This window comes from Zingiber officinale, chromosome 11B, assembly GCF_018446385.1.
Source record: "Zingiber officinale cultivar Zhangliang chromosome 11B, Zo_v1.1, whole genome shotgun sequence".
In the NCBI taxonomy this organism is placed as follows: Eukaryota; Viridiplantae; Streptophyta; class Magnoliopsida; order Zingiberales; family Zingiberaceae; genus Zingiber; species Zingiber officinale.
The window spans coordinates 5,817,690-5,832,628 of NC_056007.1; the positions used below are offsets into that span (position 1 = coordinate 5,817,690).

At 41.5% G+C, this 14,939-nt stretch overlaps 1 protein-coding gene across 1 annotated transcript; it reads left to right on the forward strand.

The window, feature by feature from the left end:
- The first annotated feature begins 1,170 nt into the window (after positions 1 to 1,170).
- LOC122035343 lies at positions 1,171 to 3,345 on the forward strand. The gene is made up of 4 exons (XM_042594752.1): positions 1,171 to 1,926; positions 2,004 to 2,185; positions 2,275 to 2,408; positions 2,576 to 3,345. The coding sequence occupies exons 1-4, from the start codon at positions 1,171 to 1,173 to the stop codon at positions 3,343 to 3,345; spliced, it is 1,842 nt and encodes a 613-aa protein (XP_042450686.1).
- The last annotated feature ends 11,594 nt before the right edge of the window (positions 3,346 to 14,939 follow it).

Genomic DNA, 14,939 nt, shown 5'->3' on the forward strand with positions numbered 1-14,939 from the left:
ATTTATAGAAGAAAAATATTTAATATTTGGTTCAAATGCAAAAAAATTTGGGCTATTATTCTTAGTTATCTCGCTGCTTCTTAGTATTTCTCATTCCTAAAGGAGGCCCATTGCTATCTAATTATTTATGCATCCTAACTACAAATCAATTAACATAAAATATATCTTCTAAGGAACTGAAGCTGCGGTTAGTGGCACCGAAATGAGGCTACTGTCATTGGCAGCTGTTGGCTGAAATTAAAAGAAACAACTGATGTTGGTCTTGTTGGAAGAACACTAACCTGTAAAAATAATCAAACCGAGAAAGTAAAGAGGTAGCAAAATAAACTTCTTCTTTTATAAAAAATATGGAATCGGTCCTACAACAGTCTCATGCCATATGGAGCAAGATTCAGCAAGAGCAAAGTGGCAAAAACTACTACTGAAATAATAAAATTAACGGCCCCTACAATGGTCCCACATCATAATTAGTATCATTATTATAAATGATTAAAAACCAATAGTTAACACTACTTATTACTACTGAAGTTTCACTGATTATATTCTATGATTGGGTAGATATGAGACACAATTCAAAAAAATGCTAAAAAATCGATAGAAATTGTCACTGCAGTTGAATAGCTTGTAAATGTGGTAAAGTACAAGTACTCAAGAAAAATCATATGCATGTATCATCTCAATAATCATCACAAGTTGAATGTTTAGCATTGAACAAAATTTAGAAGTTTGTAAGAGCAAATACATTGTTGGAAATCCTTATAGATTTGTTCGAATTAGTACTAAGATAAATCAACCGGAGTGATTAAGTTTATCAAAATTTAAAAGAAGATGCACATGCGCTTCATATATATAGTCTCTGTTCATATATTTAACCAGAAGCTACATTATTAGCTTGTAGGTTCACAGATAAGAGTGGAAGAAAGTTTGATCCCAATTCTTAGCAGCAATATCTGCTCACTATTGAATATGAATATGAATCTGATAGAGACAATCAAGAAAGATTAGTTAAAAGAAATAGGCCCAGTTAAAAGAACATTTGCGGAAGTTCTTATCCCGTCGTCTCTGTGGTCAGAGAAGAAGACCTTCGCTGAGGTCGGAGATAATTTTAAGAGGGCGACGGTTTTTAACAACAAACCTGGTATCTTCTATACTGAGGAAGAAGTTTCTGAGATGGCGAACCCATACCGGTTTGCTTTGATTGGGAAATTTTCAAGTGCACGTCCTCAACAAGGGGTGATTCTGCAGGCATTTTCTAAGTTAGCTCTAGCGAGTTTATACAATATCTGTTTTCTCCGATCTGGGTATATCTTCATTCATCTAACCTCCGGGGAGGACATGGCTAGAGTGTGGATGAGGGGAATTTGGTTCATCAGTGGAGTTCCTCTGTGTATATTCAAATGGTCCCCAAATTTCTCTTATGAGGTCGAATCTTCGGTGGTTCCGGTTTGGATCCAGTTTCCTGACTTGCCTATACAAATGTTCAGCAAATGTGGTTTGTTTGTTGCGGCTAGTGTCTTTGGAAGACCATTGAAGGTAGACGAAGCAACTGTGGATGGCTCGCGGTTATCAGTTGCACGAGTTTGTGTGGAGATAGATCTTCTTAAGCCTAAGGTGGATGAATTTTGGATCGGGATTGGAACAACAAGAAGGATTCAAAAGGTAGTTTTTGAAAAGCAACCCAAGTATTGTATTTATTGTTTTCATCTGGGTCATGGTATGGAGGATTGTTATGTTAATGGGAATAAGGCTAAACCAAATTGGAAATCTGCTTCAAAGGTGAATTCTGTGGGTGATGTTGGGTTAAAGACAAGGATGGCCAGAAAGGATAACTCTGGGAGAGTTGAGGTTTCAGATGACATCCGGAATAATTTAGATGAAGGGAATTCTCAAGATCAAAGGATAGAGAGACAATGGGTTAAAAAAAAGGTAAATCCATTAATCAAGGTTCAGAGGTTATGAAGAGTTTTTCTACTAAAAATAGATTTCAGATATTAACTGATCAGGAAGACAAGGAACTGGTTGATGGTGGAAATCGGGAGGTTACCGATTTAGTGGATGGTCATGGAAATTTGTGTGATGTTGGTATTTCCGCTGATAGTCTAGTGTCAGAAGGGGTTTTAAATTCTGAGATGGTGCAGGGTGGAGCCAAAGATAATGTGGTTGGATTTGTCCCCCAGAGGAGAAGGTTTGGGGATGTGTTACAGGACATGATATGCTTTTGGAGGCAGGTTTGATGGAACAATCAGAAGGGAGTGGGGCTTCTAAATCTTTCAGGGAGATTGAGGAAATGGAGGTCGTTGAATCATCTGGGTTGCAAAGGGTGGCGTCTCTGAATCTTGTTCTCAGTGACCATAATAAGAAAACCGGTATTGATACTGGACAGATTCCTAGTAAAAGGGTTATGAGAAGTAAATCCAACAAAGCTTCATTTTCTTCTATTAATTGATGTCAGGTTTAATATGGAACATAAGGGGGATTGGTAATCTAACATCTATGAATAGGCTGAAATATTTGAAGAAATTGTATCATTTGAATTTCATTAGTATTCTAGAACCGTTTATCTCTTTTGATGAAGGTTTGATGGTTAGAAACCTTGGAATGAATTCTGGATTATCAAATTGCAATGGCAAGATCTGGTTCTTTTATGATGATAGTATTGGTTGTACCATTTTGGAGGATAATGAACAATTTTTACACCTAAATCTTAATTCTTTTCTCTTCCCTGTTAATATCTTTGTGACGATTGTTTATGCTAAATGTAGTTATATTGAAAGAAGGACATTGTGGGAGAAGCTGTTGGAAGTCACACCGGTAATGGAGGAGGTTTGGATGGTAGGAGGTGATTTTAATGTGATTTTGAGTTCTGATGAGCATTCTGCTGGGATACTGAATAACCCTGGGGCTGTTAAGGAGTTTAATGATTTTGTAATGTTGGCTGGTTTAATAGACACAGGTTTTGTGGGTGATAAATTTACTTGGACTAATCTTAGGATTTGGAAAAGGCTCGACAGAGTTCTCATTTCTTCTTCATGGAATGTCAAAGATTATGGTGTTAGAATTGAACATCTTAATAGAGCAACTTCTGACCACTGCCCGCTGCTGATTTCTTTCCCTAGTATTTCTCCATCAGTTTCTTCTTTCAGATTCCAGAGGATGTGGATAAATCATCCAAATTTTGAGCTCACGGTGAGATTGAACTGGTTTTTGCCATGTTCCTGTGTAGGATTGAAGAGATTGCAGTTTAAATTGCAAAGACTGAAAGATCACCTGAAATGGTGGAATGCATATGTGTTTGGTAATATTCAGGATAAGGTTAAGCAAGCTGAGATGGAGCTCTATATATGAGATTGAGAAAGAAGTTGAAAAGGATCCCAGTCCTATAAACAGAAGTAAGTTTGGCTGGATGCCAAGCTTATTTTTTTAAAACTCTGAATATGGAGGAGATGTTTTGGAGGCAAAAAGCTGCTGTGAAATGGTTTGGGGATGGTGATAGGAATACTAAGCTGTTCCATAAGGTTGTTCAAAAGAGAAGGTTGAAGAGTAGAATTTTTAGAATTTACGATGGTGGGATATGTCTGGATAAACCTGACCTGGTACAGGCTTCTGGGTCAGGTTTTTTTGAGAAGCTGTTTACAGGTGAGAGATACAATTGTCCAGTGGATAGGTTTGATCAAATTCTTATGGTGGCATAAAGGCGAATACGTTCGTCCCTAGCGTCCCTGTCAATCCGTCCCAGGGCCAACATGAAGGAGGTAAGTCATGGATGACTATTAGCCTTTGGAATAGTGACTAGCACATAAGGGAGACATTTACCTCGGCTTTTTCGAGATTCGAACCCCAGACCTCATGGTGACAACACCTCATGTGTTAGCCATTAGACCGTCCCGAGGGGATGGTTTGATCAAATTCCTATGCTCATTGGGGAAGAAGATAATTCTTATTTGGAAGCTTTGCCTACTATGGAGGAGGTAGCCTGCGATGACGGTCGGGATCCACAATGAGAAGATCGCACGGCAGCCTACGCCTCACGGTCGGTGGTCGCCAACGATGAAGAGGCAGAGAAGGAAGAGGGATCGGATCTAGGGCTCGGTCGAGCGATGCACCGCGTGTCGGCCGTCTGCAACTTTGCCAATAGAAAGGGAAGAGGTGAAGGGCTCGGCTAGGGCGTCGGTTGTGGGGGTGACGCAATGAAGAGGAAAGGAAGGCCGATTGGTTTCTGCGTGGAAGAAGAAGAGAGGTAAAGAAGAGGAGTTCGACCGCGATAGGGGGAAGAGAAAGAGATCGGGAGGAGAAGATTGGGCATGACACGGTGACGGGGAAAAAGAAAAGAAAATAAAGAAAAAGAAAAACAAAATAAAAATCAAACTTTTCCTTGCTTAAATGGGGTTAAATAGACTTTCCGCTAGCCCCATAATTTATCCCCTTAAGCTCGTCATACGAGCTCTGAAAAATTCTCAGAAATTTTTTTAAAATTTCTAAAAAATCTAATAAGTTTATTCGCCTATTTAACCTTATTATTTAATTAATATTTTGGGTACCATATTTTACATCAACATATACAAGAAAATAGATAACAGTATCATCCCGAGAATAAACAAATAAAGAAGTGTCAGCTCGGGATGTGATAAAACCAAAAGAGACCAAGAAAGTGCCAAGCTCCAAATACCAGGCGTGCGGAGCCTACTTCAGGCCATAAAGCGCCTTATGCAAACGACACACATGATCCGGAAACTCAGCACTGCGTATATCCGAAGGTTGCGCCATATAAACCTCCTCTGCAAGATGGCCATTAAGAAAATATTGTTTACATCAAGTTGGCAAAGACACCACCTACGATTCATAGACAAACTAAGAACAATGCACATTGTTACTGGATTAATAACATGGCTAAATTTATCATGAAAGTCAACACCAGGGCGCTGATGAAAATCCTTGGCAACAAGGCAAGCCTTATATTGATCAATTGAGCCATCAGAATTATGCTTAATGCGAAACACTCACTTATTACTCACAAGATTTTGGTATGGCGAAGATGGGACAAGAATCTAAGTTTGATTACGGAGAAGAGCATCATACTCTTCATGTCACGCCCCGGAGGAGTCCCTGTCCGAAGAAATTTCGGCAACATCTCCCCTGTACGGCGGACAATCTGAAACTTTTCTACATAACACATATACCTCAGCCACAGGCGGCTGGAATCATAACAATAAATAAAAGCAAACACCACGCAGTTAATATAATTTAATCAGCCTCTGGCTGTCACAACCATGCAGTTAATAATAGTAAACAAAAACAATAGTACTCTGACTCAAATCCACCCTACTCCACTACACTCGTAAAGCTCAAATCCGACGAACTCACCTCTTCTGCCGTCCAGGCAGGCATGTAGTAGAATAAAACCAAATCATACCAAAACCATCAACGATAAGAATCCATACAAAATCCATAAATAAAACCAACACAAGACTAAGTCCAAACATAGTCAAATAAGAAACAAAACCAAACCAAAAGACAACTACAGCTGGTGATCTGCAGGGGACTAGCAACTGGAACTCTCTCCTGACAGCATCATCCTGAAATATAATAACAATGGAGGCGGGGTGAGTCCAACACACAGCAGGTACAACTGATATACAAAATAGGGAAATAACACCTAGCACTAATCATGCGTACAGTCTTCTGATATAAGAAAGATAAAAATGCATCTGAAGTAAACAGGAGAGATACTGTACTAACCAGGACATGGGTATAAGGACAAACAGTCCGAGTGGTATAGGGAAATCCTGTATGCATGTCAAACATAGGTATCCAAACAATATGCAACATATAAATGCAGCAAACACAAACATAAGCAATAAATGCATCATGCATATGATGCCAATGATGCGTCCTGGTCACCCCTGACGCCAGTCGATCATCTCACACAATAGTGAGGCTGAGTGGGTAGGGCTGTGACAACCGTGCACTCTGTCGTCACTACTCCTGATGTGTGACCGAGTGGACGGGATGCTGTCGGAGTACACCTATCCTCCTACCCCAAATCATAAATGGGGGAGCGCAATGCTCTCAACTCCCGGTACACGATGACGGGGAGGAATCCCTGCCGGATAACACGTTGTGTCACACTACCCATGAGCGGACCAACGGTGCCTAACAGAGTCCCTGCTGCAACACACTCTGCCTGAATCGACCACTAACCCATGAGTGGTGGTGTGTGCAGATCCATGTAACTGGCGATGTGCTAAACAATAATGGAGCGGACTATCGCACAGCATGCAATCATGCAAATGGTGCATGGCAATAACCATAAAAACATCCTGACCTAATCCATATATATAGAAAAGTGCACCCTAGGTCAACGAATCATATCGAATCAAAGGTACACAGAAGGTATAAAAACCTAGGTCCTGCACATGGTGAAGCATGGTATATCACTACCCCCTATAAGCATGTATAAACAAATAAAGTATACATGGGATGCAAATCAATCAATCAATCAATCATGTATCAGATATTGGGTAGTAACTAACCGAAACAAATAAAGGACATAATTAATGCAACTTGTTAAATTCACTACTATGTATATCAAATGACATAAGTCAAAAGTACCCGCCTCCAAAAGAAAGGTCCAATCCGGTAATCGAGATACTCGTCTCGTATCAATGCCCTGTAATAAATCGTACAATTTAGCTAAGTTTAATTATAACTCAAATAGTTAAACCAAAACTATTTTCCTTCAAGAACCCTAATTAAATAGTTAATCACAATTAACTATCCCCAATCCAAAGCTTAGGGTTCCATTCCTAACAAAATAGATCAGAAGAAACACACTTACCCTAATGTGCGAACAGCGATCAGATGCCTATCTCTCAACCAAACATTGTTCTGTTGAAATCAACCCTAGCAAAGATTCAATTCCTTCCAAGAATCAATCTAATTATAAATTAATCATCTCATTACCCTACTTCTTACCTTAATCCATAACCCAGCAAATCCATAGCAAAGACAACTTGCTGTCGGGACAGAGATAGCCGTTGGAAATCAAGAAATGCCCTGCAATGCACTGTCTGGATCAAAATGAAGCTCAAGAAATCGACATCCAAACAACAACCAAATTTCCAGAACAACCTGAGCACCGTACCTCTTGTAATTCTTCCCTTCTGTTCGATTCTCAATCACAGATGGTTGCTGCCGGAAGAAGACTCCACAACCAAATTACTTCAACAACCTAATGTCTCTGGTGAGTAAGGGGAAAAATATGAATTGATCACATAACATCTCAATCACCAAATGAAACATGATGCCTTACCACTTGATACACTTCTTCCTCTCTGCCGACTTCTGGTGGCGAAGAAATACTGTGCGTCAGCGTCGGCTAAATGCTCGGGCACTAGAAGAGGCTGACGGCACTGCGGTGGTCAGTGACTAGCTAGGGCACAGCCTAAAAGGGCTCGGCTAGGGCACGGCGTCGGCAAGTCTCGGCTAGGGCATGGCGTCGGCAGTGGAAAGACGGTCGGATGTCGGCTGTGGTAGTGGCGGCGAGTCGCTCAGCGAGGAGGAAGAGCACCTGGCGATGCTATCGGGTGGAGAAGGCCGGCGTCGCGAGAGATACGGGAAGAAGGGCTCGACTCGGGCAGAGGAGAAGAAGAATTTGGTTCGGCGTCGGGCAGAGGCAAGAAGAAGTGAGAAGAAGAAGTGGCCGAGAGGTTTTTGTCGCGAGGGGGGGGGGAACTGTCACGACACCGGTTAGGGCACGCTGGCACAAGCGTCGCCGGCGCTTGGGTGAAGAAGAGAAGAAGAAACTGCCGCAGGCAGTTAGGGCTTCGGCGTGAGAGAAGAAGGGAAGAGGGCGTGCGGGTTCGGCGAGGAAGAGAAAACGGAGGAAAGAAGAAAAAGAAATAAAGAAAAGAAATATAAAAAGAAAAGGAAATATAAACATTTCCTCACTTAAATAGGGTAGCCTAAACAGGCTTTCCCGGAACCCAAATTTTATCCCCCGTTAACTCGCCCATATATATAGAACCAAAAAATTCCCGAAAAATTTCCAAAAATTCCGTAAAATTCCCTTATTAATATTTTCCTATTTTCGGTATTTTACATTCTCCCCCACTAATAAAATTTTGGTCCCCAAATTTCGTTATCTACCATCAGCAAATACTAACAACAGGTAAAGAGTATAAATGTTGAACGGTAAATTAAATCACATCCTCAAGTAAAAAGATGGGGATATCGAGCTCGGATAGTATCCTCGAGCTCCCAAGTAGCCTCCTCATCCGAATGATGCTGTCATCCGACTTTAACCAACCGGATAGTCTTGTTCCGCAACTGACGCTCCTTCCGGTCGAGAATCCGTACCGGAATCTCCTCATAAGAAATGTCAGGCTGAACTGGAACTGGAATATCTGCCAGCACATGCGTCGGGTCGGGCACGTATCTCCTCAGCATCGATACGTGAAATATATCGTGAACGCCTGACAGGGACGGTGGTAGTGCCAGTCGGTAAGCTACCGCTCCGATCCTCTCCAAGATCTCAAAAGGGCCAATGTACCGTGGAGCTAGCTTACCTCTGATGCCAAATCTCTTCACCCCTTTCGTGGGTGAAACTCGCAGAAATACATGGTCGCCAACAGAGAACTCTAGTGATCTGCGTCTCCGATCAGCATAACTCTTCTGGCGATCCTGCGCCTCTGACATCCTCCGTCTGATAGTACGGACCAACTCTGCATCCTGCTGAACTCTATGAGGTCCCATACAACTGGGCCTCTCCAATCTCATCCCAGAGGACGGGTGCCCGACAAGGTCTACCATACAACGCTTCAAACGGTGCCATCTGGATAGCCGAATGAAAGCTGTTGTTATAGGCAAACTCTACCAACGGCAGATGGTCCTCCCAACTGCCTTCGAAATCCATAACACATGACCTCAGCAGGTCCTCTAAAGTCTGAATGGTCCGCTCTGACTGTCCATCTGTCTGTGGATGGAAGGCTGTACTAAAACGGAGCTGTGTGCCTAAGGCCTGCTGCAGACTCTGCCAGAAACGAAACGTGAACCGTGGATCTCTATCCGAAATAAGAAGTGGCCGAGAGGTTTTTGTCGTGAGGGGGGGGGGGAACTGTCACGACACCGGTTAGGGCACGCTGGCACAAGCGTCGCCGGCGCTTGGGTGAAGAAGAGAAGAAGAAACTGCCGCAGGCAGTTAGGGCTTCGGCGTGAGAGAAGAAGGGAAGAGGGCGTGCGGGTTCGGCGAGGAAGAGAAAACGGAGGAAAGAAGAAAAAGAAATAAAGAAAAGAAATATAAAAAGAAAAGGAAATATAAACATTTCCTCACTTAAATAGGGTAGCCTAAACAGGCTTTCCCGGAACCCAAATTTTATCCCCCGTTAACTCGCCCATATATAGAACCAAAAATTCCCAAAAATTTCGTAAAATTCCCTTATTAATATTTTCCTATTTTCGGTATTTTACAGCAATAGTCGCATATGCACATATTGGATAGACAAGACATCTAGCTACAAAATCCGCGATGTCTTCCTTCATGTCGTTCCACCAATAGAAACACCTCAAATCTTGGTACATCGGGTACCGCCTGGGTGGACAGCAAATCATGGTCGATGAGCCTCCGGAAGTAACTCCTATAAGATCGGATGAGACTGAAAATCTTCCTCGGAGTATATAACACCCTCCTCGTCTCGTGTGAACTCGATTTTGCCGAGCTATCTGGCTGCAAATAAACTGCAAATACTGATCAGCAGCCTAGGGCTCTCGTATCCTCGTCCTGATCAACGACCGAGCAACCATGGTAACCAGAGTACCCTGCTCTGTCTGTCCTTACCCCTCAAGGCCCAAATCGGAGAAACCTTAAATCAATTCTGTGACCACAACTCGGTGGCAAGCTAAAGTCCCTCCGGACTTCCTGCTAAGCACTTCGGCAATCACATTAGCTCTCCTCGGGTGATAGTTAATGGTACAATCATAATCCTTCAGGAACTCTATCCATCTCCTCTGTCGGAGATTAAGTTCCTTCTAAGTAAACAGACATTTGAGATTCTCACTGACCATAAGAGTCTCAAATATCTGTTTACTTAGAAGGAACTTAATCTCCGACAGAGGAGATGGATGGAGTTCCTGAAGGATTATGATTGTACCATTAACTATCACCCGAGGAGAGCTAATGTGATTGTCGATGAAGTCCTGAGGGACTTTAGCTTGCCACCGAGTTGTGGTCGCAGACTGATTTAAGGTTTCTCCGATTTGGGCCTTGAGGGATGATGCGGGTTACCATGGTTGCTCGGTCGCTGATCGTGACGAGGACACGAGAGCCCTAGGCTGCTAATCAGTATTCAGTGAGATACTTCCGAGGAAGATTTTGCGTACTTCAGTCTCATCCGATCTTATAGGAGTTACTTCCGGAGGCTCATCGCTCATGATTTGCTGTCCACCCAGGCGGTACCCGTATGTACCAAGATTTGAGGTGTTTCTATTGGTGGGACGACATGAAGGAAGACATCGCGGATTTTGTAGCTAGATGTCTTGTCTGTCAGTAAGTGAAGGCCGAGTACCAGAGACCTGCCGGCTTACTTCAACAGATTCCTAATCCTAAGTGGAAATGAGAACACATTACTATGGACTTTGTGGTGGGTTTGCCGAGGACACGACGAGGCCATTGACGCGATTTGGATAATCATCGAACGATTAACTACATCTGTGCAGTTCTTAGTGATCCGGAAGACTGATTCTCTGGATCGATTGGCAGATCTGTATTGCCGGGATATCATCAGATTACATGGTGTCCCTTTGACTATTATTTCGGATAGAGATCCACGGTTCACGTTTCGTTCGGCGGTTGGCGGGCTGGGCACTGCTTCAAGACCTTCCATCCATGCATGATGGACGTGCACTATTCAAACTTTAGAGGACCGCCGAGGTCATGTTATGGATTTCAAGGCGCTGGGAGGACCATCCGCTGGTAGAGTTTGCTATAACAACTTTCATTCGGCCATCCAGATGGCACCGTTTATGGTAGACCTTGTCGACACCCATCCTCCGGGATGAGGTGAGAGGCCCATGGGACCTCAGAGTTCAGCAGATGCAGTTGGTCCGCACTATCGACGGAGGATGTCGAGGCGCAGGATCGCCAAGAGTTATCGATCGAGACGCACCACCAGAGTTCTTCACTGCATGAAGTTTCACCTGCTAAAGGTGAAGAGATTTGGCATCGAGGTAAGCTACTGGCCCTTTCGAGATCTTGGAGAGGATCGAGCGGCTCGACCGGCACTACCACCGTCGGCGTTCACGATGTATTTCACGATCGATCCGAGAGATACGTACATGTTGGCAGATATTCTAGTTCCAGACATTTCTTATGAGGAGATTCCGGTACGGATTCTCGACCGGAAGGAGCATCAGTTGCGGAACAAGACTATCCGGTTGGTTAAAGTCGGATGACAACATCATTCGGATGAGGAGGCTACTTGGGAGCTCGAGGATACTATCCGAGCTCGATATCCCCATCTTTTTACTTGAGGATGTGATTTAATTTACCGTTCAGCATTTATACTCTTTACCTGTTGTTAGTATTTGCTGATGGTAGATAACGAAATTTGGGGACCAAATATTTATTAGTGGGGGAGAATGTAAAATACCGAAAATAGGCAAATATTAATAAGGGAATTTTAATATTTGCCTATTTTCGGTATTTTACAATTCATGCATGGCCTATACCTAAATCGGATCTTTGAGCGCTTGCGTGACAGAGGAGGGTTCACAAGGGTGTGGAAGACTAGTATGAAGAAGATACTTTAGATTGGGTTTGTAGATGACATTTTTGGAGTGAGTTTACATGGGATGTTGGTTTAGAGAAGCGAGAGAGGAAGAAAGAGTCGGTGGGCTAGAGGGTCGATTGCCACCAGGCAGCGTGGACGACCCAACAACAAGAGGTGATGATGGTGGAGATGATGGCGGCGATGATGACAGCGGTGAAGAAGTCACTTGCGGGCTGCTACGGTTAGTGGCAGGTTGATGAATCGGTGCTGGAGGGTCCCAAAAGAGAATTGGTGCAGCCGAGTGTTGGTTGCTACTCGGAAAACCTAGAGGTTCCACTGTACAAAAAATTTGTACAAAGGTCTGAACCTTTTCCTAGCTACCATGTGTTCTTTTAAATTAAATTTTGGATCACCTGCGGAACTTAACACGTTTGATCCAAAACTTAATCTATTTGTTCTTTTAGGTTTTGACTTGGATCTCCTGCGGAACTTAACACGTTCGACCCAAATCACCTTAAGTTATTAATTCCATTAAATATTAATTTCCATAATTGGTTCCCAGTACTGACGTGGCGAGGCACACGACCTTCTTGGATATGGGAGCAACCACCACCGACTAGACAAAACCTTTTATGGAAAGATAATATTTAATTTCCTAAAATAACTTTAGGTTAACCGAAAAGAACAATCAAATCACAAGGGAAAGAAAAACAAAAGAACACTATATCGAAAACAAATTCGAAACTCTAGAATCGTATGCCTCTTGTATTTGGTATTATTTCCAAAAATAACTAGTATGATGCGGAAAGAAAAATTACTAGTTATACCTTTTAGAAAGACCTCTTGATCTTCTACCGTATTCCTCTTCTAACCTTGGACGTTGTGTGGGCAACGATCTTCCGAGATGAGAAACTACCAATCACCTTCTTCTTCCTTGCAAGTTTCGGCCATCAAAACATCTTCTAGGATGAAGAGGTTCGGCCACCACCACCATGCTCCAAGGGATACTAGAAACGAGGCTTGCTTTCTCTCCTTCTTCTCCTTCCTTGATCCGACCACTAACAAAAGCTCCACCAAGAGATAAGTTTCGGCCAACAAGAGGAGAGGAGAGAAATAGGGCCGGCCACACCACCAAGGAAAAGAGGGAGAAAAATAGAATAGAGTCGTTAGCCTTGAAGCCTTCTCTACCCCCTCTTTTATAATCCTTGGTCTTGGCAAATAAGGAAAATTTAATAAAAACTTCCTTAATTCTTTAGCCAATGAAAAGGAAAATTTATTTAATTAAAACAATTTTTTCTTTTCAAAATTCAATGGCCGGCCACAACAATAAACTTCCAAGCAAATAAAATTTTAAACACCAATTAAAACTTCCTTATTTGCTTCCGGAAATTTATAAATTTCTCCAATAATTTTATCCCTTCATGATTGGTTTATAAAAAGGAAATTTAATAAATTAAAATCTTTCTTTTAACATGTGGATAAAAAGAAAGTTATCTCTAAAAATTAAAATCTCTTTTAATCTACAAATAAGGAAAGATATCAAATTTTTTCTTAATCTTTTGTAGAAACTTATAAAAGAGAATATTTAATTTTAAACTCTCTTTTAAATCATGAACATGGTTAAAAAGGAAAGTTTTCTTAAAATTTAAAATCCTCCTTTAAACAACAAATAAGGAAAGATTTCAAATTTTAAACTCTCTTTTAAACATGTAGATGATTTACAAATAAGGACAGTTTTTACCAAAAATTAAAACCATCCTTTTAAACTACAAATAAGGAAAGAGATTAATCTCTTCTTTTAATCTTTTGTAGAAAGTTATAAAAGGAAATTTTTAATTTTTAAACTCTCTTTTAAAATCATGATATCCACATAAGAAATAATTTTAATAAAAATCCTTTTTAATATTCTAGTGGTCGGCCACCTAAGCTTGGGACCCAAGCTTTGGCCGGCCACCTACATGGCTCATCCACTTGGTCTTGGCCGGCCCTAGCTTGGGTTCCAAGCTAGCTTGGCCGGCCCCATTGGATGGGTAAGAAGGTGGGTATGCGGTGGGTATAAATCTCTATATACTAGAGGCTACGATAGGGACCGAGAGGAGGAATTGGTTTTGGTCTCCTGATGAAATTAAGCATCCCGTGTTCGCCCCGAACACACAACTTAATTTCATCAATAATAATTCATTTCACTAAAGAACTATTATTGAACTACCGCACCAATCCCAAATTACATTTTGGGCTCCTTCTTATTATGAGTGTGTTAGTCTCCCTGTGTTTAAGATAACAAATGTCCACTAATTAAGTAAGTTACTGACAACTCGCTTAATTAATATCTAGCTCCAAGAGTAGTACCACTCAACTTCATCGTCATATCGGACTAAGTCCACCTGCAGGGTTTAACATGACAATCCTTATGAGCTCCTCTTGGGGACATTCTCAACCTAGATCACTAGGACACAGTTTTCTTCTATAATCAACAACACACACTATAAGTGATATCATTTCCCAACTTATCGGGCTTATTGATTTATCGAACTAAATCTCACCCATTGATAAATTAAAGAAATAAATATCAAATATATGTGCTTGTTATTATATTAGGATTAAGAGCACACACTTTCATAATAACTGAGGTCTTTATTCCTTTATAAAGTTAGTATAAAAGGAGCGACCTCAAATGATCCTACTCAATACACTCTAAGTGTACTAGTGTAATTATATAGTTAAGATAAACTAATACCTAATTACACTACGACCTTCCAATGGTTTGTTCCTTTCCATCTTGGTCGTGAGCTACTGTTTATAATTTATAAGGAACCGATAACATGATCTTCTGTATGTGACACCACACACCATGTTATCTACAATATAAATTAATTGAGCAACTACATTTATCATAAATGTAGACATTTGACCAATGTGATTCTTATTTCTAGATAAATGTTTATACCAAAAGCTAGGCTTTTAGTATACACTCTAACAATCTCCCACTTATACTAAAAGACTAAGCTGCCATATCTGCTGCCATACATCTGATTCCCAACCCTTCAATATGCCCATCAAAAGCTCTTGCCTTAAGGACCTTAATGAAATGATCTATAGGTCATCACCTGATGCAATCTAGGCCGCAACAACTTCTCCTCGTTTATACGATTTCTCGTATTGGGTGGTACTTGCGCT

What these genes read in the sequence shown, in the direction of transcription:
- LOC122035343 (XM_042594752.1), top strand. Translation starts at nt 1,171, where the DNA reads ATGGCGAACCCATACCGGTTTGCTTTGATTGGGAAATTTTCAAGTGCA. An exon ending in GACAATGGGTTAAAAAAAAG is followed by an intron (nt 1,927 to 2,003) that starts GTAAATCCATTA and finishes TTAACTGATCAG; the next exon opens with GAAGACAAGGAACTGGTTGA. An exon ending in TAGTAAAAGGGTTATGAGAA is followed by an intron (nt 2,409 to 2,575) that starts GTAAATCCAACA and finishes CTTTTGATGAAG; the next exon opens with GTTTGATGGTTAGAAACCTT.